The sequence below is a fragment of the Sceloporus occidentalis genome, unplaced genomic scaffold (genome assembly GCF_023333645.1).
Source record: "Sceloporus occidentalis isolate IW3139 unplaced genomic scaffold, rSceOcc1.0.p SCAF_7, whole genome shotgun sequence".
NCBI classification, from domain to species: Eukaryota; Metazoa; Chordata; class Lepidosauria; order Squamata; family Phrynosomatidae; genus Sceloporus; species Sceloporus occidentalis.
The window spans coordinates 36,160,321-36,182,985 of record NW_028316987.1 but is presented as its reverse complement, the minus strand read 5'-3'; the positions used below and the strand labels follow the sequence as shown (position 1 = coordinate 36,182,985).

General features: G+C 39.0%; 1 protein-coding gene across 2 annotated transcripts in view; it reads right to left on the bottom strand.

The window, feature by feature from the left end:
• Positions 1 to 22,665, bottom strand: part of ELMO1 (engulfment and cell motility 1) — a 357,340-nt gene that overhangs the window by 84,239 nt on the left and 250,436 nt on the right. For both annotated transcript variants that reach the window (XM_089532586.1, XM_089532587.1), the window contains one exon: positions 10,498 to 10,634. In XM_089532586.1, coding sequence (XP_089388712.1) covers positions 10,498 to 10,634 — 137 coding nt within the window. The remainder of the gene's footprint in view (positions 1 to 10,497; positions 10,635 to 22,665) is intronic.

Below are 22,665 nucleotides of genomic sequence, written 5' to 3'. Positions count from 1 at the left end.
GCCTAAATACCCTAAAGGCACCAGATCCCTTCTGATCTTAGTAACTAGGGAGGGTCAGTTGTGGTTAGTACTTGAATGGGAGACTGCCAACAAATACCAGGCCCTGTGGGCTATATTTCAAAGGAAGAAACTGGCAAAACTGAGTATTTCCTTGCCTAAGAAAACCCTACGAAATTAATGGGGTCACCATAAGTCAACAGGCAACTTGAAGGTGTGCGCGCACATGTATACATATACAAGTCTCTCAGAGTTAGTTTGGATTAAATGACATGATTTCAGCCAGTGCAGGGATAGACAGACAGATAGATAGATAGAAAGATAGACAGACAAAAAGGGGATGGCACTGTTTCATCAAGTACCCTCACTGCAACTTTATCAAAGGTTTACAGTGAGTAAAACAGATGGAACCAAGTAAGAGTTAACAGGGAGAAGTTAACATTTTGTCTGAAAACCATCGACAATGGCACTTGCAATCCTAGAGTGGAAGACTGATGCAAAAGAAATATTGACAACATATACCCATATACAATATGTTGTTGTTGTTGTTGTTGTTGTTGTTGTTGTGTGCCTTCAAAATGTTTCTGACTTATGGTGACCCTAAGGCAAACCTATCACGGGGTGTTCCTGGCAAAATTTGGTGAGAGGTTTGCCATGCCTTCCCCTGAGACTGAGAGAGTGTGACTTACCCAAGGTCACCCAGTAGGGTTTTATGGTAGAGCTGAGAATCGAATCCTGGTCTCCAAAGTTGCAGTCCAACACTGAAATCACTACGCCATGCTGGCTCAAAGAATATATAGCCATACTATATATTGTATCACTGAATACTTTTGCAATTATTATATTGCTGATTGTGTACAATGTGATTAAGAAATACTTACTGTAAGGAGGAAAGAAAAGCCAGCCACCCATTCCCACAGAACAAGAAAGCTTATTTCAAAAATAGATAACACTGATATCATTTTCCTGACCCAAATATTCAGTCTCACAGACACACAAATACAAGTGTTGCAATAAAATGTTCTCCTGTTCACCAATCCTGTTCAACCACTTGCACTTTCCTGCATGGCACTCAGTTCCATTCTTCTTTCCACACTTACTTCTGTTTCCCCTGCATTTAGTCATCATACTGTGTCCACAAGTACGTTCATTCCTTACATAGCTGCTTGAGGTGCGGGGGTTATTCCTCTCCCATGTTTGCCTTCTCCCCTTTTGTACTTATGGAAAGCTCAAGTCTCCCTACTGAAGATTCAGTCATCTGTGAAACTGTTTGGTCTCTGATTGTCTGCCTGATGTCTGTTATGTTCAGCTGGATCGAACAACTGAAATAAATACAGTGCAGTTACTTACAGCGGAAGTCTAAGACACAAGGATGTTACGTTGTTATTGTTAGTGTTGTTAGTAGTTTCTCACCTTAAGGTGGGGGTTTCTGGGGCCGACTCATACAAGATCACTCAGTGGCTTTCCATGGCTGAGCAGGGATTCGAACCCTGATTTCCAGAGTTGTAACCCAATGCTCAAACCCCTACACCAAGTTGGCTCTCATGTCATGGCATACAATTGAAAAATAAAGTCCCACTTTCATTGAAGAATCAGAATGGTAATGGTTATGTTTTTAATTATATCTAGCCATCCGGACAGCCATTGACAAAAAAGGATTAGACAATTAAAAGAAAATTAATAAGATTATTACTTAGCAATTCTGCCAGCATGGCGTAGTGGTTTGAACATTGGACTATGACTCTGCAGGGTTTGAATCCCTGTTTGGCCATGGAAACCCACTCAGTGATGCTGGGCAGATCACACTCTCTCAGCCACAGAGGATTGCAATGGCAAAGTCCTTCTGAAGAAACATGCCAGGAAAACCCTGTGATAGGTAGGTTTGTCTTAGGGTCATTACAAGTCAGAAAGAACTTGAAGGAACACAATAACAGCAATAACAAAATGTGTAGTGCCTAGTTTTTTTCATTTTCCCTGGAAAACCCAATTTCATATAAGATCATGTTGTGCTAAAACCACCCCTTTCCCCCTGGCTTCATCATCACATCAAAGCAACAATACTCCAGAATATTACTTGATTTCTGTGGCTAGGACTTTGTTTTTCTGTGAATTTTCTTCTTGGAAATATTAAGTCCCAAGTGAATAATGCCATTGCAATAGTGGTGTAATTTACAGGGTTATGAAATTACGCATACAGCACACATCTCTGAAAACCAAGAGGCATAAAAGCACCCTGCCATAAAGTTGTAACCTTATAGTCCCCATACCACTAAAAACAGTATTTTGAAAGTAGGTGGGTGGACCATTTTGCCGTTAGGTATAAAGCTGAATTCTGTAGACCAGTACTCCTTCTAAACTCTACTCCACAAAAAGCTCAGTTTCAGAAGCAACTAAATAAATTTGTTTTAGGAGAGAGACAAGCATGGGGCTTAGACTGAAGAAAGAGGCTCCAGAAGGCTGGCCCAGTACCATCAGGGGCTAGCCTGAAGAAAGAGGCTCCTCCCTCCCTAACTGTCATCGGCCTCTGAGGGAGAGAGTAGGCTGACCCAGTTCCACCAGGGGCTAGCCTGAAGAAGAAGAGCCCTCCCTCCGGTCCATCTGCCTTGGTCCAGGCCTCAGAGGGAGAGAAGAATGCTGGACCTGATTCCCTCCCTCCCTCACCATTCCCTTCTCCTTTTGTGTCGTGTCTTTTAGATTGTAAGCCTGTGGGCAGGGAACTGTCTGTTATCCCCTCTATTGTAAACCGCTCGGATTCCCAGTGATTGGGCGGTATATAAATAAAACCTATTATTATTATTAGACCACAGAAAAGTCTGCATTCAGACAGAATGGTCTGAAATATTCTTTTTCATTGCTGCCACTATCATACTATCTAGATCAAAGTTACTTAAATAAAACAGCAGCAGCACTGGGAAAAATCAGTCTTTGGTTAAGAGGAGCTATAGAAACCTCATTGTCAACAGCATCATTCATTGTGATAACCTTATTTCTACTGAAACAAAACCTCTGGAACATTATCCCCCCCCCCCCCCCTTGCTCTTCTATTCAGCTATAATGAGGTCTAAAGTCTAGGGAACTTTCAGGCTGAATTCCAGGCATTGTGACTTGCAAAATGAAACTCTGGTATTATATGTTCACTGACATTTATATCAGCAAGAATTCATGCAGCAAAACCCCATATGCCATGCACTACTAATTTAGCTTAAATGTGAATATAGGAAATGAAACAAAACAAAACAAAAAAACACTGTGGTGATATGATCTCCATCACCTCTTTAAGCAGACAATGACTGACCCTTCCAGTGCACTAAATAATTCAAGGTGCAATGACGTCTCAAGTCACACTGTATAACTTCATTCAGTGACAATCAATCCTGTTAAAAAGATGTTTTCATACAAGTGGCTGATTTGAACAGCAGAAACCGAAATGTTTTCTCCTCCTGATTTTCAATGAATTTATAATCTGCCATGTATTCCCTAGGGGAAAATTCATGTACTTTATAATCAATATTGGGCTCATACTGCAACCACAGTGACTTTTAAAAATCAATTTGGATTGGATGTGGATGCTGTGAGCCAGTGGTTTTTATCCGAATTTAAAATTCTCCTGCCAAAAGTCTTGGGCATCAGTGTATAAATTAGTTATTACAAAGACATGAGTGTGTATATCCTCTGTTCTGGAGAGCACGTAGAACAACATTAACAGTGGCTTCCACAGCCCCAGAATTTATTTCATGACTGCACAACTAAAATTGTAAGGCTTTTCATGACATGCTATGACAGATATTGGTGGTGACTTTCAGAGACACTCTACAGTTTTCTCTTCGTGAGACAACATCTGTGTGTGTGTGTGTATGCGCTATAGAAAACAAATACCACACACAACATCAAAGTGTGAAATATGACAACTATGATGTGTTTAATTGGCCATAAGTATAGAGTTAGTGGTTCTGGCCAAACATATTGCTAAACAGTAGGATCATTCCATCTGGAAGACAACTCAGGCAGCCAAATATTGATTATTAATGCATACAGAATCCAAAAAAGAAGGAAATGGAATCTGCATACATAGATGAACTGGTAAGTCTGCAGTTGCCAATGGTTAGTAAAGGGGGAAAGAGGCTTACAGTGGCTCATCCAGAATGTTGAGCTAAATGTTGGGGTAGAGGGAACTGAAAGTGAGGAGGAGGAAGAAAATATTGGCTTACTCAAGTCTCAGCAACCTACATTCTATATCTTGGAGGGTGCATTAGTACTTGGAGAGTTACATACCATCATTTTAAATAAACTCCCATCTCATTTATGCTTAAAATCCCCATCAGACTGGGTTATCCAGTTCACAAGAAGTGCGTTTCTTGAAGAAGGCTTTAGGGGACATACACAATCAACAATGGAAGAGGATAAGAACTGAAGAAGCAAAAAGAAGAAACTAAAGAGGGAAAAACTCAACTAGGTTCTCAACTCAACAAGCAGTCTGAAGATGCCAGCCACAGATGCTGGCGAAACGTCAGGAATAAATTCTTCTAGAACATGGCCACTTAGCCCGTAAAACCCACAAAAAAACCCTATCAACTAGGTTCTCTTACAGCAGGGGAAAGGGAACTCAGGGAAGGGTAGTTTGGGTGCACAAAGCATATGTGCCAGAGGGGCAGGGTGAGATGGGGTTCCTGCCAAAAACCATTCAGCTCTGGAATGTTCTGATCATGACTCTGTGCAGGCACAAGACCCCCTGTGCAAATCCACAGAGATCATGAAAAAAGAAGAGACATGTTTCTGGACAAAGTAAAGCAAAAAGGAAACTGTTTCTGCTTCCTGCTCTCCCAACACTCCCCCTTTCCTGCTGGACAGCTATATCAATACAGCCACATACTTGAATCCTCTACTGTCATATAGCACAGCAAGGAATGGTTGCTGGGGTGGGAAAGAACAAAAGATGCATTTTTCATTCCCTTCTTCCCAGCCTGAACAGTTTCTCTGAACAGGAATAGCAGCACCACTTCTTACATCTGAAAACTGAAACCATGGTTAAGGAAATATAATCATGATTTAAGGTGGGTTTGCAAACCATAATTTGCTTTAGTAATCATTAAGTGTTGTAACTGAACTGAACAATGTGCCTCTCCACCCTTTCTCTCGGAAAAGTAATAAGTGAACAAGACCAAAGATATGAATAATCAAAAAGCGGCTGACAAATGTAACAAATATGTATTGACTTTGAAATGGCCTGTCGCCAAATTCAAATAAAACAGGATGATTATATATCAAATGAATGTATAAATGTATGTGTATACAGCACAAATTCACTTGCAAATCCCCTTTCAGCCTGTTGCAAAGGGAATACTAATACTAATAAAAGAAAATGAAAATGTGACATATTTTAAAAATTAATATTACCTCTATAATAGATGCAAAACAACACAGCATAACGTTCCAAATCCCTTTCCAAGAAATGGATTCTAATGAAGTAGATCCGATAACCTTCAGTGCACCCAATTACTGTCTCTTAGCCAGTTTTCAGTATAGCTGAATACTATTTTTTCAATTAAAAATCTCTGTAATGTTACATAAGCTGTGTAGCAGACGGCTGTAAAATAAGTTAGAATTAACCAAGAAACTGCTTGAGTAATATTCATACAACACCTAATTGATAGAACAATATATTTATAAGAATTATCCATTTGTGAAATCACACTCCAGAGGATAATTATGTAGAATTTAATCTATGCTAAAATTGCCAAAGAGCTGGAAATGTAATATTTATTATGACTAAAACTATTTTGTTTTGTGGTCTCTTATATAGATGAGAGCCAAATTCAATTCTGGTAAGAAAAGTGTAATATTTTAGATTCACTATGTTTTCCCTTGAATGGATTCTTTAGAGGGTCAATAAAAAAGCAATTACATTCATTTACTTTGGAAATTGCAAAAATCCTAGAAGAAAATAATAACTGCGTTTGTTAACATCTCTAAAGTGAGAATTACCACCAGAAGCATCTGAAAGAAAGGAAGGAATTTATAGTTGGCCTCTGTATCCATGGATTCTGCATCCACAGATTAATAAAACAAACCAACAAAATACAAACAAAGCAAACTTTGATTTTGCCATTTTATATAAGGGACACCATTTTACTACCCCATTGTATATATAATAGGACTTGAGCACGCACGGCTTTTGGTATCCATGGGGGAGCAGGGAAACAAACCCCAGTGAATATCAAGAGTGCAATGAACTACAGATTTAGATGTGTGTGTGTGTTTGGAATTACAGAGCATCCTTCAACTACTAGGTTAACCTGAGAACCTGCATTTCTGTTTCAGTTGTTTTTCTTCAAACAAACCATCTATTATAACCATTTTTGTTTTATGTTTCACCCTATGCATTTGTAACACAGATCCCGTACTGAAGAGAGCTAAATGAGTATATTCCCAGAATAACCAAGGGTCTGTATATGTGTACTGCAAGGAGCAACTTGAGAACACTATCAGATAATTCTTATAGTTATGTACACTTGACTCTCTGAGGATTCACCATTTCAATCAGACCAGCTGCCTTCAGAAAGCCTTGTTAGCTCTTTTATGCTCCTGAAGCTGGAAATAGCAGCCTCTACAGAAGTTTGTTTTTACAGTTAAAGAGATCTCCAATTTGCAAAAAATCAAATGCCAGGTAAAGGAAGATTATTTTATCCTTTATCCACCAGTGACTTTGCTGCAGTGACCCCTAAACGGCAGAATATATTTCTCTTGAACATCTGTAATTTGTAGTCCTGACTTTTAATTATCATATGAAATACCGCTGCCTCAAATGGCCTTGTTCATTGCTGATGCTGATGTACATTGTTAGGACACTGTTCTTCAGAGGAAGTAGCATAACACATTTTTCATTTTAAAAATCCTGAATTTAGACAATTAGTCATTTACTATGAGCAATTTTTCATCCTTAACTATGGCTGCAATGAGAGCCTACTGGGAAAAGGCAGCAGAACAGGATATTTATGTTCTGCTTTGTTGAATGTTTGGTTACCTTATCAAGAAATACAAACCATTCATAACGCAAGCAATAAACGCGTCTTTCAAATATCTCAGCATTCATTTGGGCTTTTAATTATATGAAAGATGTACATCTCTAAAAATGAAATGTACATGATTTAGTTAAGTATTGATGCAGTAGAAATAAGTTTTAAAAGCATAGTGTACTGGACTTACAGCATCCAAATTTAAAAAGAAATAATCAGACACATTGTAATGACTGGGCCTCCAGTCATTTGAAGTCTTCTGTCAGGCAATAAAGAGTTAAGCTGGGAGGGAGGTACATGCAAATGAGTAACTACATCACAGCTGACGGAAGGCCCACTTGGCCAATCGGTGCGCAGGAGAGAGAGTTTCTTCCAACAGAGGGATATAAAAGGCCTCTGAGATCAGTTGGAGGATTTTTCTGCAGTGAGGAGTCTGAAGTGAGAGTATCTCACTTGAAGTGGGTCTTGTCAGTTGGGAAAAACTGGACTAGAGCATTGGGAGGCCAGGGTTTGAATCTCAGCTTGGCTATGGAAACCCATTTGCAGCGTGGAGGAGCCGCAGCAGCCAAACCGCGTGACTCCTCCGCGCTGCAAAAAGGAGCACGAAAATCGCACTCCTTCTGGCAAACCGGAAGAGATGTCGCAAGTGCCAAAGCGCGCACTCGCGACGTCTCTTCTGAGTTTGGACGTGCGGACGCAGAGCGTCCGCTACGTCAAGATGGCGGCACCCATCTGTATAAGGCGCCACCATTTTGATGTATGGATTATGCGGGAGGGGCAAGGCATGTCCGGAAGCGCCACCCCTCGCGCGTAATCACAGCACCTCATGGGCCCATCTATAACGTGCCTCACTCAGCTTCAGAGGATGAGATTTGCAACAGCAAATTTCTGATGAAACTGCCAAGAAAACCCTATGATAGGCTCATCTTAGGGTCACCATAAGTTGGAAACGATTTGAAGGCACACAACAACAACAACAGTTGAAGGCAGTAGGAAAAATTGAAGGCTGTATTACTGATGGATATATCAGTCGGGCAAAACTCAGCTCTTCTCTGCAGCACCTGAAAAGGGTTGTTAATTACAGGGTTTCTTGAAGCTCTCATTCACAAGTTTGCCATAAATGGAACTCAATGTGAGAGCTCCTCACCACCACTGAACTCTAGTCATATTTTGCCAAACAAGTTATACTACATGAGGAACATCAGAAAAATCTGACACACCAGGCCAGACTAAAATTTCTTCAGTTTATTTCCTAGTTGGAAATAAAGTTTTTTAAACAAAGTTTTAAGTAACTGGGAAGATAATAACTAAACCAATGAAGAATGAGAACTGCTCTCCCAAAAGACAAATACATGAACATGCGCAAAAACTTGAGCAGACTGAAAAACTCCTGCTGCCTCTAGATTAGAATATACAATTTAGCTTGATTAATGAAAAACTAAATGAAAGAGCTTTTCCGTCTTCAGTTATGATTAAAGACCAAAACTGGCCGAGTAGCTTTCAGGAAGATAGTGGTCCCAGGAGCCAAAATCCAATATACTGTAATTGCAGTAAAATCTGATAGGGGATTATCTTATACTCTTTTCACTCATTTGCTCACATACATAAAGCTCACTAGAATAGGAAAATATATGGAACTGCTAGTTAAAAATTTCATTCTAGCACTAACGTTGGCTGCAGGGGAAAATCCTGATATTAAGAACTTGAAGAACGAAAGCAAGAAGCTGGCAATGTACTACATACTCCAGGGGCCACATCATGTTATTGGTGACACCAAAGGAACTAGTCAAAAATAAGAAAGAAAACAGCACTGCTTCAGTTTGCAAAATGAATCTGGGAAGTATGTGCATAGACATCAAGCATAACTATCTATCTCAGGTGTGATAGCAACATCAATATACATTTTTCAGAGCATACAATCCAGTTGAGTTTCAACATTCCTTTTTTCAAAAAACATACTTTCAATACCACCTTCCCACCAAGCTTCATATTTCTGTGCCCCCCTCCCAAAACTAGTCACAATAGGTAGAGGAGCCTCTAAGACTGATTTTCTAGTGGCTTGGAGGGCTGCTGGATGAGAAGATAATTTTGTTGCCCTGATTGTAAAGTACCAGAAAGATACTAGTTTTAGGCCAGCAGCAGAAATTCTTTTGGGTTACAGCCATGGTATCAGCCAGCCATATGTTATTTTCCACTGAAATTTGCTCCATTTGTTAGTCTGGTTTTCTTCCAGTACTCAGTTCCCAGAATTACTAATAGTAACAAGCAAACATGGGTGAAAAGCTAAATCTCTAACCAGCTTCTGAACAGTAACACTACCACATCATTTCAATATTCATTCTTCTGAGAATTTAAATCTAAGATCTCCCACCATTTAGGACCTAAGACATCTCAGAACAATTAAGTGGCAGAAATACTTTCATACTTCCAGTATATTTGTTGAACTTTGAGTAGACAGTATTATGTTCCAATATGGAATATACCATATATACTCGACTATAAGTCGACCTCATGTATAAGTCGAGGGTAAGTTTTGGGGGCAAAATTATGGATTTTGATATGACCCGTGGATAAGTGGAGGGTAAGACTTAGGGGCATATAGCAAAGGAGCTAAAGGATGAAGCAAAGCAAAACAATGTCAAAGAATTTACAAAATTCAAGCAGACATAACTCTTTGTGCTCAGTCTTAAGGCTGGATGGATGAGAGTAAGAGGGAGTCAATGCTTCCAGGACAGATTATACTCTTGCTTTTCACCAGGGAATGGTTTCTTCTTTTAAAGAAGAGTTAAGGTCCAGTACTTACATTGACCCATGGATAAGTCGACTCAGCTTTTTTGGGTCAATTTTTTTACCTAAATTTCTAGACTTATACATGAGTATATACAGTAATACTACTTAAAGTTCAACATACTAGCCTTTGCAACTAAAGGAAAAAGCCACACAAAAATATTGTTACACTATTTCCATTTAGTAATTTAGAATTTCAGAGGCTAAAATAGTATTAGTGATATGGAAACAATGTTTTATCCCATTTCTCTCAAATGGTGGGGTGAAATTCAAGTTTTAAAATGTATGCTTTTGCCCCAAGTAAATGTTAGTTCTTTCTTTAATAAAGGCAATTCAAATTATCAGGAAGACACATGCTATAATCCTCTGACTGAACTGTACAACAATGGAGTCAAATTTGTACCTAAGAGATCAATTTCTTTTAAAAGTACCTTCCTAACACAATCTACTTGTGTCTTAGGAAAAAACCAAAAAGCTTTCCTACTGGTAGATTCTCCATGTGCAGAACAACTCTGATGGAATGATAGGTTCAAATAAATAATTATTGCCTGCCCATCTTTAAGCAGGAATGATCACATGAGAGAAAAACATCTGAATCACATTTAACTAACCCAGAGACGTACATAAAATTAGAGAAATGATAAGCTGAGATTAAAACAGAGAGATATGTTACATAATGCTCCATTCCCAATAATCTTGCCTTGTTGAAGTCTTCAGAGGTTGCTCTCATCTCTTTCCATGTCTTATTCAAGAGCTGGATGCAAATACAGAAGAATTCTTCAAAGGATCTGTCATGCGTGAAGAACATTGGGTGGAAATCATTGCAGGTCTCACTGGCTAAAAATAAATATGTAAAAGAAAAAATATGAATAAAGTAGTGAAAAATTGATGTTTCTAAAATAGGAGTAGGAATTGTGGGGCCCTCTAGATATCATGGAACTGCAACCTCCAGCATTCCTTACTGTTATCTATGTTAGCTGGGCCTTATGGGAATTGCAGTTCAATAATATCTGGAATACACCACAATTCCCATCTCTGTTCAGGAATCAAACAGGCCAGCAATATATTTGACATAACAGAGGCCAGTTAGTACAATTTGAAAATCAGCAAACATAATCAAGATACCTCTCCAGAAAATAAGGAACAATGAACTAGATCAGAAGTGAGTCAATCAGCTAGATCTGATAGGAGCAATGGTGGTGGTCATCATGATTGTAGCTATAAGCAAAGAACCGGTTACATTGTTTTATTCATGTCACCAGAGTTATGAATGGGTAAGTTCATCTGCAAAGGCAAATTGACATTTGGGGAAGAGCCTAATACCTAACACCTGCCTATTCTCTTCCTCAAATGCTTTATCCCTTGCATTCATTTTTTGAGTTAGATCTTGGTTGAGCATCCACAGTATGCCATAAAATGCTTTATTTTCCCCCTGGAATAAATATGGTAACAAAGAGAAGTGCAATGCTGGACTATAAGAGAGAACTCTACCAGGCCCAGTAAATCACACGAATCCACCTACTTGGCCATGGCAAGAATCTCCTGCCAAAGCACATTTTGGAAACACTAAGGTGCTGGAGGTCAAAGCAGGAAGGAAAGCAGAAAAGAAAGAAGCGAAGTGGAAGGAAGGTGGGTGCATCCTATTGGAGCAGAAGGCAGGTGGAGACTCTCAAAAAGCTATTCTTGCCTATCGGAACAAGTGGGAGGAGCATGCGGATGGGAAAGGATATAATTTACTGGAAACATTAAGCTTGCCTACATTTGATGCATTCGCTTTACCTCTGTTTTGGGTGTTACAATGGTATACCCATGTTGTTACATGGAGGTCCTGCAAAGTGGAAGCATGGAGTTTCCTTTCAAGTATGGATTTTAACTCGTGTTATCAGGAAGATTAAAATCCAATCAATTTCTTTCAGTCACGTGGCTAAGGTACAAGTTAATTTAATAGACCAGGCCCAATAACACTTCATTCTTTTCCATGGCTGGATACTCAAGGGGAGTTATGAAAGTCATTGGCTTCAATCTACAAGTCAAGTCTGAGTCATTAAATTAAATGAGTGGTGTCAAGGGTCTCATTTTCCAGGGAACATGGAAGCTTCCATTTCCATTCATTCTGAATGCAGCTGTGACTGAGCAGCATTTCTGATCATCAGACCTTCAGTCTATAATTGAACACAACAGTAGCAAATCCCAAGGGGAACTTGTAGTTGTCATCAACCTCCATTAAGCATAAGCAAAATAAAACAAAGCTTTTGAAATGGTGCCATGCATACAAGGGGTTGAAACTGGGCTATGGCCTTGAGACATCAAGGTTCTTTTTTGAAAACAAAAACAAAATCCCAAAACCTCACAGGAGGAGCTCCTCCGTGATCTCTCTTACAAAAGCAGAGCAAACAAAAACAGGGGAGCTCTTTAGGTTCAAGAAATTCCTGGTTTTAATAGTACCAACAACAAGTCAAAGCAGGACACTAGTGTTTTCTTTACTAGTTCTCAGGGGTTTTTCAAGATTTAGTAGAAACAGATTCATACAATCAGCACTCCATATCCATGGGTTCTTCATCCACAGATTCAACTATCTATGGTTTGAATATATTTTAACAAATATAAATTGCAAAAAAGAAATTGTGATTTTGCCATTTTATTTGTTTTATTTTTAAAAAACAAAATAGCAATGTAGTGATGCAAAATCACAGTGCGTTCCTTTATTTCCCTCTCCCCAATCTTATATAGTATAAATAACCAATTTACATTTAAAAAACTTTTCTGTTAAATTTAGTCCTTAAACGTAAATCATATGTCTTCCAAATACTTTGCTTAAATGGTGTGAATTGCTAAATTATAATTAACCACTTCTTTTCATCTTATATTAGTTAGTGTCTCAAATTCTTTAGCATGTTGTATGTTCTTAAGAAATTATTTTCCACTGAGGATCTAATTCTAGATTCTATTCTTCCCTTTCCTGATTTGTACAGCTCCAGGTTTCTTCACAGTATGCTAAGAAAGCCTGGCAGTATTTCATTTGCTTTTCATAGGAGTATCTGTCAATTACGTTCAATATCTTATCCATTTCAGAGGCTTCCAACATTTTAAGTAGTCAGCTCTCAACTGAAGGTATTTCATCAGATTTAGATTTTTGTGAAAGACGAATTCTTTCCATTGATGCCATACATAGGATGAGTTTCCAATACTTAGACCTGTCCTTTGTATGCATACTATCTAACATGCTGAGGAGATACATTCCGGGGTGAGTGCAAAGAATATGTCCAACATCTTACAGATTGTGTTGTGAAGTGTTTTAAACTTCTCCACCACCGGACATGTCTACCACACGTGGAACCAAGACCTGGTATTTTCCTGACATTGCCAACAAATGGGATTGCCATTTTTGTAAATTTTGGCCAGCCTGGCTGGTGTTAAATGCTATCTGGTTTCCATTTTGAAAAAATTCTCTCTGATGTTCTGGGTTTTAGTGAATTTATGAGTGCATTGTCTTGCTTGGCACCAACCGTCTAAATGAATTCCCTTTCCAATATCTCTGACCCATCTTAGCATGTGTTCTTTGATTAATTTTTGCTTGAGCTTCCTTTCTAAAATAATTTTATATAGCTTAAGAGATTTATTTTGGCTTATCTTCTAGTATTATTATGTCTATCTCATTTTTTTGAATGTAGAGACCTTAACTTTTTTGATCGGATTTGAATATTTCCTGTAGTTGTTAATATAATCGCCAGTGTGTTTTTGTACTAAAACTTGTATATCTTTTATGTCTTTTATTTCTAGTTTCCCATTATATGTGTAAGTTTTTATGATATCATCATATCTTAACCAAATGTTTGTTAATTTGTATCTGCTTAGCAATGCTTCCTGAGGTGATACCCACCTGGGGAATCCTCAATAGAAACCTGTTTTAATTTTTAAGCAGGCTCTTAGTAGGGCTTTTCTCAGTAGATTTCGCCATTTTATATAACAGACACCATTCTACTGCACCATTGTGTTGAATGAGACTTGAGCATCCATGGATTTTGGTACCCACGGGGGTTCCTGGAACCAAACCCTAGCCACTCTACCAAGGGCCCACTGTATTTAAAATCTGGAACTTCAGAATGTTTTTTAAAAATGGTACCTCAGAATCCTACTTAGCCAACACAAAGAAGACATTGTTCTTGTGGTAGGCGCATTAATGCTCTCCTGCAGCACATAGAACAGTTGAGGGGTTGCAGGATGAAAAGTGGGGAGGAAACAGATGCTCTTAACTGTTAAATGCTACTTTTTTGAAGATGCAAGATAGAATTATTATTATTATTATTTAATATAAATTAAAGTAAAAACAATGGAATGCCTTTCTGTTGCACAGTGGCCAAAGTTTATGGCCTAGTCAACACCAACAAAGATTCAGATTTGTTTGCGTGTGCTGATGAGGAATTGCTCCATTCAATGTTCTCTCATTAAAATCAAAAACAATCCTTTACATTTAAGCTGAATATTAGGGAGAATGGATAATATACTAGCATTTTATGTGTGTATGGGGGAGAGAGGTGAAGGAACTCAAATGTGGAATCCATTATCTACCATTCAGAATGAAAAGGGGTAATCACTCAGAAAACTTGATCAGATGACTCTAGCATAAAACATATCACGGTCTTAACATTTCCAAAGATTTGTTTTCCAATTTAGGAGGTATTTTATTCCATAGACTTTAATGTTTCATTTTTAAACATTGCCTATGTAGATTTTTGCATGAGGCAATAAATTAATTTTTAATGATTTAAAATAAGCACACACTGCATGCAGGACTAGAATTCCTATAATGAAAAGATAGATAAAATGTGTACAACAGCAGGACACATTTTTCCAGTATTAAATATAGCTAATGCTGTTAAGTGGAGCCAGTGTGGTATAGTAGTTTGAAATCCCACAATATGTTTGCTTTAAGGTCACCATGAATCAGAAAAGACTAGAAGGCATACAACAACAACTGCTTTTAAGTACTTGGAACACCAAGCCCAAAGGAAAGCAAATTCAGTACAAATCATCCAAAGAAGAAATTGAAGCTATTTTCTGGAATTATGTTAAAATGTGTGTGTTTTCTAATGGTCCTCAATAAACTCTTCACATTTTCTTGCTTTTGAACACTATGAGTTCAGGAAGGCAAATGAAGTAACATCTACTCTTCACAGTTGGCACTTAGGTAATTTCTGTCTTGCAGAATAATGTCCTTCTTAAGTATGGAATTCCCACAAAATATCTGTTGCCTATTTATTTCTACCCATTTCTTTAAGCTCTGCCCTATGGTTCCAGTTTTACAGATTTGTGGCATCAAACTTTTTGTCGCTTTCTCTAAAAAAGGTTACTCTTACTTATGTTTAATATTTGTTCTGTGCTCTACTTAAACATAAATTTAATCAAGCAGGGGAAGAGGGACTATTAAGACACTTTGAGTTTCCTAAGAATAGCCAGCTATCAATTCACATCAAAACAGCTTGTCCTCTGAGCGGCAGAACTTATATTTTCTGGGGCTGAAAAACAGTATAGGTTTCAGTCAGCAGCAGATCTGGATGCCCTCAGCTGCCTAGGCAGAAAGTAGAATTACTTGGACATGTTGTCTCATGATTGATTCAGCCCATTAACCAACTGCCCATGCCTCACTCAGTCATTGCGAGCTGCCAAAGAGGAAGAGGCAGAACCTCTTTATCTTAGCCAAATTCCGTTTCACAGCAGACTGCAATGTTGGCTTCAGGTTTTGGGGAAGATGCTCCCAGCATATGTCAATCTACATTTCTTTGTCCTATCTATCTATATCCAATCTGTCCAGATGCCTGGCTCATAAATTATGCAAAACTATAAAAAAAGCAAAGAATTCAGTATTTTTAACTGTATGTGTCTATTGCATTTTCTGCCTTTTTGTAAGCTTTCGTGAGCCCCAGTCTGAGAAAAAGGCAGGATGTGAATAAGGTGATGGAGGATGGATAGAAACCTGATACACTATTCCAAGGCAGTTGCGGTATACAAGAAATCCTAGGATGATAGTGTATCTATACAAATACCGCCATGTGTCGAGATTGTCATTAGCTTCTCTGATGCTACAATCCTTTGATATCACTGACTCTAGCAAGTTTGGAGTTAGAGCTCAAATAATATCTCAAGTGAACCCTGTATTTGAATTATTTAATTATTTCAGGTGCTACAATTTTCACACAATCTTTTAATTTTTCAAAACCAAAACAGCAGAATTCATGTGTTTAGAATATCAAAGTAGATATGGATAGTTTGATTTAAAAAGCTCGTTGATTCAGTTTTCAACTGTTTTTAAAGAAAATAATTTTACATTGGATTGAAGTCAAGTAACATGAACTCAAAAGGACTCTATGAAAAGTTGTGATAGCTGTGTCATTAAACTAATAAGGTTAAATCAGGTATAAATTTCAATATAAAGCTGTTATTCACATATGAAACTGTTAAAACATATTGTATTTTCTAAAGTACTGAAGCATGTGTTACTTGAGTGTCCTGTATTTTAAAAATGCTTATTAGAGATATGGAGACACTAGCAGAACTCATGGATGGATGAGTGGGTCCATATACGTATACCAACCGACATCTTAAATAATCCTACATGTACCAGCTCTAGCTAGATCAGTGGTTCCCAGCCTTTCTGTGACCCTTTAATACAGTTCGTCACGTTGTGGTGACCCCCAACCATACAATTATTTTCATTGCTATATGCAAATATTGTTTTCCGATGGTCTAAGGCGACCCCTGTGAAAGAGTCATTCAACCTCCAAAGGGGTCCTGACCCACAGGTTGGGAACCACTGAGCTAGATTGTTCCACTTGCTAGAAGGAAACTCCTTGTGTTTCTAAATGCTTTAGAATCCTCTCTGAAACTAGAAGACATTACAAGTTGTGGGTAGGATTATTACTGTACTTATGAAAAATTCCACTTCAGACCCTCTCACCCAGCATAGGAAGACTGAGGTGAAGCTGGTGTGTGTGTGATGTGGCACACTTGGGATAGGGCCTGCTTGTTTTCCATGTTCTGTTAGCTTGCGGTCAGAAAATTTCTAAATAGAGCTACTCTATTATGCATTTCTATAATTCATGAAGAATAGCCTGAAGGTGTCTCAAACATTTCTTTCTCTGAAGCTAAGGCCTGCATTTCACCACCACCTGTAAAAGACTAAGTGGGAAGGGCTTAAAGATCCTTCGAGAAATAATAGGATAAAAATACAGCACTGTTTTCTGGGAATTTTTAAAAAATAAAAGAATGTCTAAAAATTGTATTTTGAAGAATAAACTAACTTTTTTTTTCAGATGGGAAGAAAAGAATTATTAGATGAGAATATTACTTTGAAAATTCCTACCACTATAATTATTTTGTATGAACAATGCAGACAACTCTCTACAAAATACACAGTGCATAAAACACGCTAAATTCAGCAGGAATAGAAACTATCATCAGTCTGTAAGGCAGTAATTCTGAAGCAAATTTTCCCCTTACTTCAAAATGCCATTATTTAAAATCAGAAAAGGTCATTGAGAAACTGTTATAAGCAGCACACAAAAATGGAATGATAGTATTTAATTTGGTCATTTTTATTGCACTGGAACAGAAAGTTCAATTACTTGAAACAGGATGTTAAGTGGAAAACACACTGATCATTTTTTGCCGATAATGTTGCATGTGAACCAAGAAATAATTTACTGGGAGATTCTGAATGTGATGTGAAGGAAAAGACAGGGGTTATAACTGGCTCATTTTGACCCCCCCCCCGCCAACTCATAATACATAACATTTGTTGCACAGGTTGCCAAAATTCCAGCTCCTCACACATGGAGTTTGTTTTGTTCAGTTAGTTTTAAGAGTAGCATACTGCTAAGTCAAGCATAAAGCCACATCCGTTCTAATAGGTAAAAAAGAAAAGAAAAAGTTGTACTTCTTGTGTATCATACAAGTATCAATTGCCAAAAAAGTCACTGCGAAATTTCAAAAAGAAGATAGTCCAATACTGCTCACTCACTTGCTCCATAGACATCACAATTTCACTCACTTCTAACCCAACTATGGGTTTCTCCTTCCTTGGCTCGACTTCATCCTTTCTCACTCACTGCTCTATGCTCTTGGAATCGCCTCCTTATACATCTCAGACTGCTTCTTCCTTCACTATTTTAAAATCTGAATTAAAAAACTGCCTGTTTTCTAAAGCATTTTGAACTTTATTTTAATGTTGATTTATAATCCTGTCTAGTTTCCCCACTTGGGCATGAAACCCACTGAGTGACTGGGGGCAAGTCATATGTTCTCAGCCTCAGGGAAAGACAGTGGCAAATCATTATAAATCATAATATAACCGTTATTAAAAATATAATCATTATAATCATCTATTTATTATAAATAAATAAATCTCATCTGAACAGTAACAACTTACATTACTTTCACAGATCACCCCTTCCCCTATTGCCTGATCTATGCAGGCTGTCTCAGGAGATCAACATTCTTTACACAACACTGCTGACTTGTTCACATTGACAAACATGCCCTGCAAGCAACCTATTGTTGCTGCCATGGTTTCCTTTACACCACAGTAGTCAATGTGACATCAACAGCAGCTGAACCAATCCCTACCAACCTATCTGCATGCTTCATTTCATGAGCGGAGCCAGAAGTTTCTTGCATACTCAGTCTTAACAGAAAAATATTGCTGGTTGAAGCATCCAGGCTGCATAGATTCAGGGTACCATATATATATATATATATATATATATATATATATATATATATGGAGGGAGGAGTTCTTTTCAAACCACTGATCACTTTGATGACTCTCACTTTAAATACCCTATAAATTTCAGCAGTTGTAGGCAAAACCACTGCTCCCCAGTTGTGTTAATCCACCAGACAAGACAGATCTTCCTTGTAGCTGGGCACCATCCTGAAGATGGCAGCAGGTTGCTCTTTTCCTCTCCACCAACCTTCTCTCTGACAGGCTGTCCCCTGAGTATGGAGGAGTATGGTGGCCCTGGTGACAGGAAAGGCATTGGAGGCTCTGAGTCACTTGGTATCCCCCATGACTTGAGGCTGCCTGCTCTAGGGGCTTCCCTTGCCCTGCTTTAAGTTGGCACGTCTCTCTTCCTCCTCATCTTCCGAGCTCTACTATGTGATTGCCCACTTCCTCTAGTTCAGATCTTGTAAGAAAATTTGGGCATTTTAAAAATCTGCCTGGCCAGAAATTCTAACCCTTAAAATGATGATGTATTTGGGTAATGGGAAGATGGGAGTTTTAGCTCTGATAAAGAGGATACATAAACGAGGACATATGGTACTCCAATACAGAACCACTTTCCAGCTTGTATAGGATGTCCTTCCCTCGCTTGTCTGGATGGTGTTTGGCCTTCGATAGATGAATAAAAATAGTCAGAATTGTTATATTTTTGGTACAGTGGAGCCTCTCCTTACGCGGGGGATCCAATAGAATGGGGCTTGTGTTCACAGTGGCAAAGTGGAAACCACGTATGGTGCGCCCACGTATGGAGCGGGCGCACTGTATATAGCAATATATACCAAGTTCGGTCATAGAATCACAGAATTATAGAGTTGGAAGGGGCCTCATGGGCCATTGACTCCAACTCATTGCTCAACGCAGGATATCTAGCTCCACCTAGCTCTGTATTTTCTTCACTGCCTTTCAGCAGCTTGACAGGGCTTTCGATGGAGTCTTTTCCAGCTGTACCTGAACATGCCAGGGCTTGAACCTGGGTCCTCCTGTATACAACTACTAAGCTATGGCCCTTCACAGAAAGAAGCTTTGTGCAGTTATATAAACAGACAAGGAGAATAATTGTCCACAATACAGACAAGATATCTACAGCACATTTCCCAAAGACAGAACCTTCAACCATGAGTTTCCTTGAAGAAGATTGCTCAAACGATGAAAGTCAGGGTTTTTGTGGAGTTTTTGGGCTATGTGGCCATTTCGGGCTAGGCGACTATGGCCATATAGCCCGAAAAACACATAAATACGATGGATGCTGGCCATGAAAGCCTTCGACTTCACAGTGAAGGTCAGGGCCTGAATCACATGATAAGATTCAGTTTCAAAGAGAGTGGCCATTTATATATTACTAAAAAGAAGAAGAATTACATTACTCTCAAAACAGAATTTACATATGATATCAACATCCTAACCTATAGGTATGGATGCAAATGTAGAAATCACTATAATTTAAGCAGAAATGCAATACATCTGACTATAGTAAGGAAGACTGTGACTGGATGACCTGTCAACTTGCTCATTCTGCTCTTCTTGGCCTAACTATTGCCAGACAATTTCAAGGCCACTGCTCTCCCATTTTACCACTCTTATCTTGACCTGGTGTTAGAAGAAATTTTTAAAAAGATGACATTTTCAAACAGAGGACCATTCACTGAACATTAGGGCATGTGGTCAACCTTTGTAGTAATTGGAGAGGAATGAAGAGATAGGCAGTGGACCTTGGAGTTAATCCATGCCTGTAGAAAATAATGTGTAAGCACAAACCAGAGAAGACCTGCAATGTTTGTGACCTGTCAAGCTACACACTCATTGCATGGCTTGGCTTGTTTCTCCCATTTCATATTGCTACTGGCAAGATATGTATTTTGTTTCTCTCACCACAAAGAGAATAGTCCCTTGGCAAGTTATATGATCTATATACATCACATATGGGCACAACTAAGCAGTGACGATGAAATATACATTAGTTGACACCTTATCACCTGATGGGTAACTTCACAATCGTCCTTGCAAACATTTGATCCCAGCAGCATCAATATCCTAAGACACAACTAATTAAAAACATGGATTAAGATTTCATGATTAAGACTGCAAATTTGTTAATTTGCTGCTCTTTTCCCCCCAGGCTCTTCTGATCTTCACCTAAGAACCCTGGAAAAGATGGAGATTAAAAATGACTTTACAGAAAAGGACACTATTTCAAATGACCAGCAGAAACAAAAATAATAGAGAAGGACAAGTGATTTTACAAGTAAGCAGCACTAGGAGAATTGAAAAAAGATAAAATAAATGAACCGATGGAGAATGCAGCAAAGCAAGCCAAGAAGGAGAGACAGTTCTAAAGCACAGATGCTGCCTTGAATTATTCAAGGTGATGGTCTAAAAATGCATACACTGAGGGGTGAAACAGGCTTCTCCTTCCAAAGGCAGATTGGGGCTGTGGCAACCACACACCGTGGCCCCAATCCGCCTTGAAGCTGCCTGAAAAAGGAGTGGCAAAGAGCCGTTCCTTTTTCAGACAGCAAAAAGATGGCTTTTCCCGCTTGCCATGACCGGTAGCTGGCTTTAAGGTGCTCCAGCGGAGTGCAGCATGTAAATGCTGCGCTGCTGGAGCTACCAGAAGCCAGTCCATGTATGGGCAGCCAGGTAGATTGAAGCCAGCTTCTGGGCATCTTAGGGGAGTGTGTTGGCTGTACTCCATATTTCCAAGCTGGCTGAAAGCCGGCTTTTTATACTGCTCTGCTTCAGCCCTGTTACAAATTGATATTTCCATGTGCTAAAATTTACCCATAATTATCCAAGAGGTATTGTGTGTAGTCACACAGGATTTAATCTAAACATAATCATACTTAGACTAGTTACTAAAGCTACTAAGTAATAACTGGATTCCCATGATTTAAATGATCTGTTATGCCAAAGTCTGGATCCAACCCACTGTATTTAACTATTTTTTTGACCAAATATTTAAGATGCACTTTGTGCAAACATTTCAAAATTAATGGAGATGGTATTTGTGACTAAGACGTGGAGGACACAGAATAACATGCAGAGATTTAGTAAATTATTTTGTGTGAATTAGCTTATGAAAATTAATATTTAATCACTCAAGGAGGTCTTTTAGGACTTAAAATTCACATCCACAAAAAGTAAAGTTGGTAACAGGTCATAAACATTACTCTATCTGTATCAATTTGATCTAGTTAGGGGGGGGGGAAAGGGGGAAGGGGGGAAAATGCAACCGACCAGCCAAATGTAGCCACCCTTGGTAAGCCAACTCTTTTTAGTGCTGTCAATAAAAACCAAAGAATAGTTAAGAACCTGGCAAACCCACATTACAATGCTACTGTTTCGGATGTGGTAGAGTGGGTCAAAAACATTTCATAGGTGTTTTGCATTATGCTTTTCATTTATACTCTAGAGCTGAAGAAACCTCACGAGTTGTTGGATAAGGAAGCCCACTTAGGGAGCAGGCTTTGCACATTAGATGTTTGGATCTGGAAGTCACAATGAGCAACTTTTGTCCAGTGACATTTAAGTGATACTTTGCTGTTCAGGATATCTGGGAGAACTCTTGCACCCAGACTGAAACCCCAATGGAAGGAAGGAATGGTTACCAATTTTTGGGAGACCAGGAGCAATGTCCACCCCACACCACTCAAGCTGCAGAGTATCCAAACTAGAGATGTAATTCTTCACGGGGGTGGGTTATAGACCACCGCTTTGAGGCGGTCTGCCGCTGCCGCCGTTTGCTCTGTGCAGGAGCCGTAGCAGCCACACCGCGCGGAGCAAAAAAGGAGCTCCAAAATGGAGCTCCTTCTTGCGGCGCCTCTATGACGTCGTGAGGCGCCGCTGGCGCATTCACGACATCATAGGCACCACGACACGTTCGGACGCTATGCATCTGATACGTAAAGATGGCGCCGGCCGTGTGGAACGGCCGGCGCCATATTGTACAGACAGAGTCCGTATTAGACCCAGGGGCGTCTAGAAGAGACGCCCTTTTTTTAAAATGGGATGTCCTGCGGACGTCCCAAGTGCCGGTGTGTAACCGGCCTAGGTTTCTTCTCAAAGGCAGCCAGAAGTAATTTAAGCAATTTG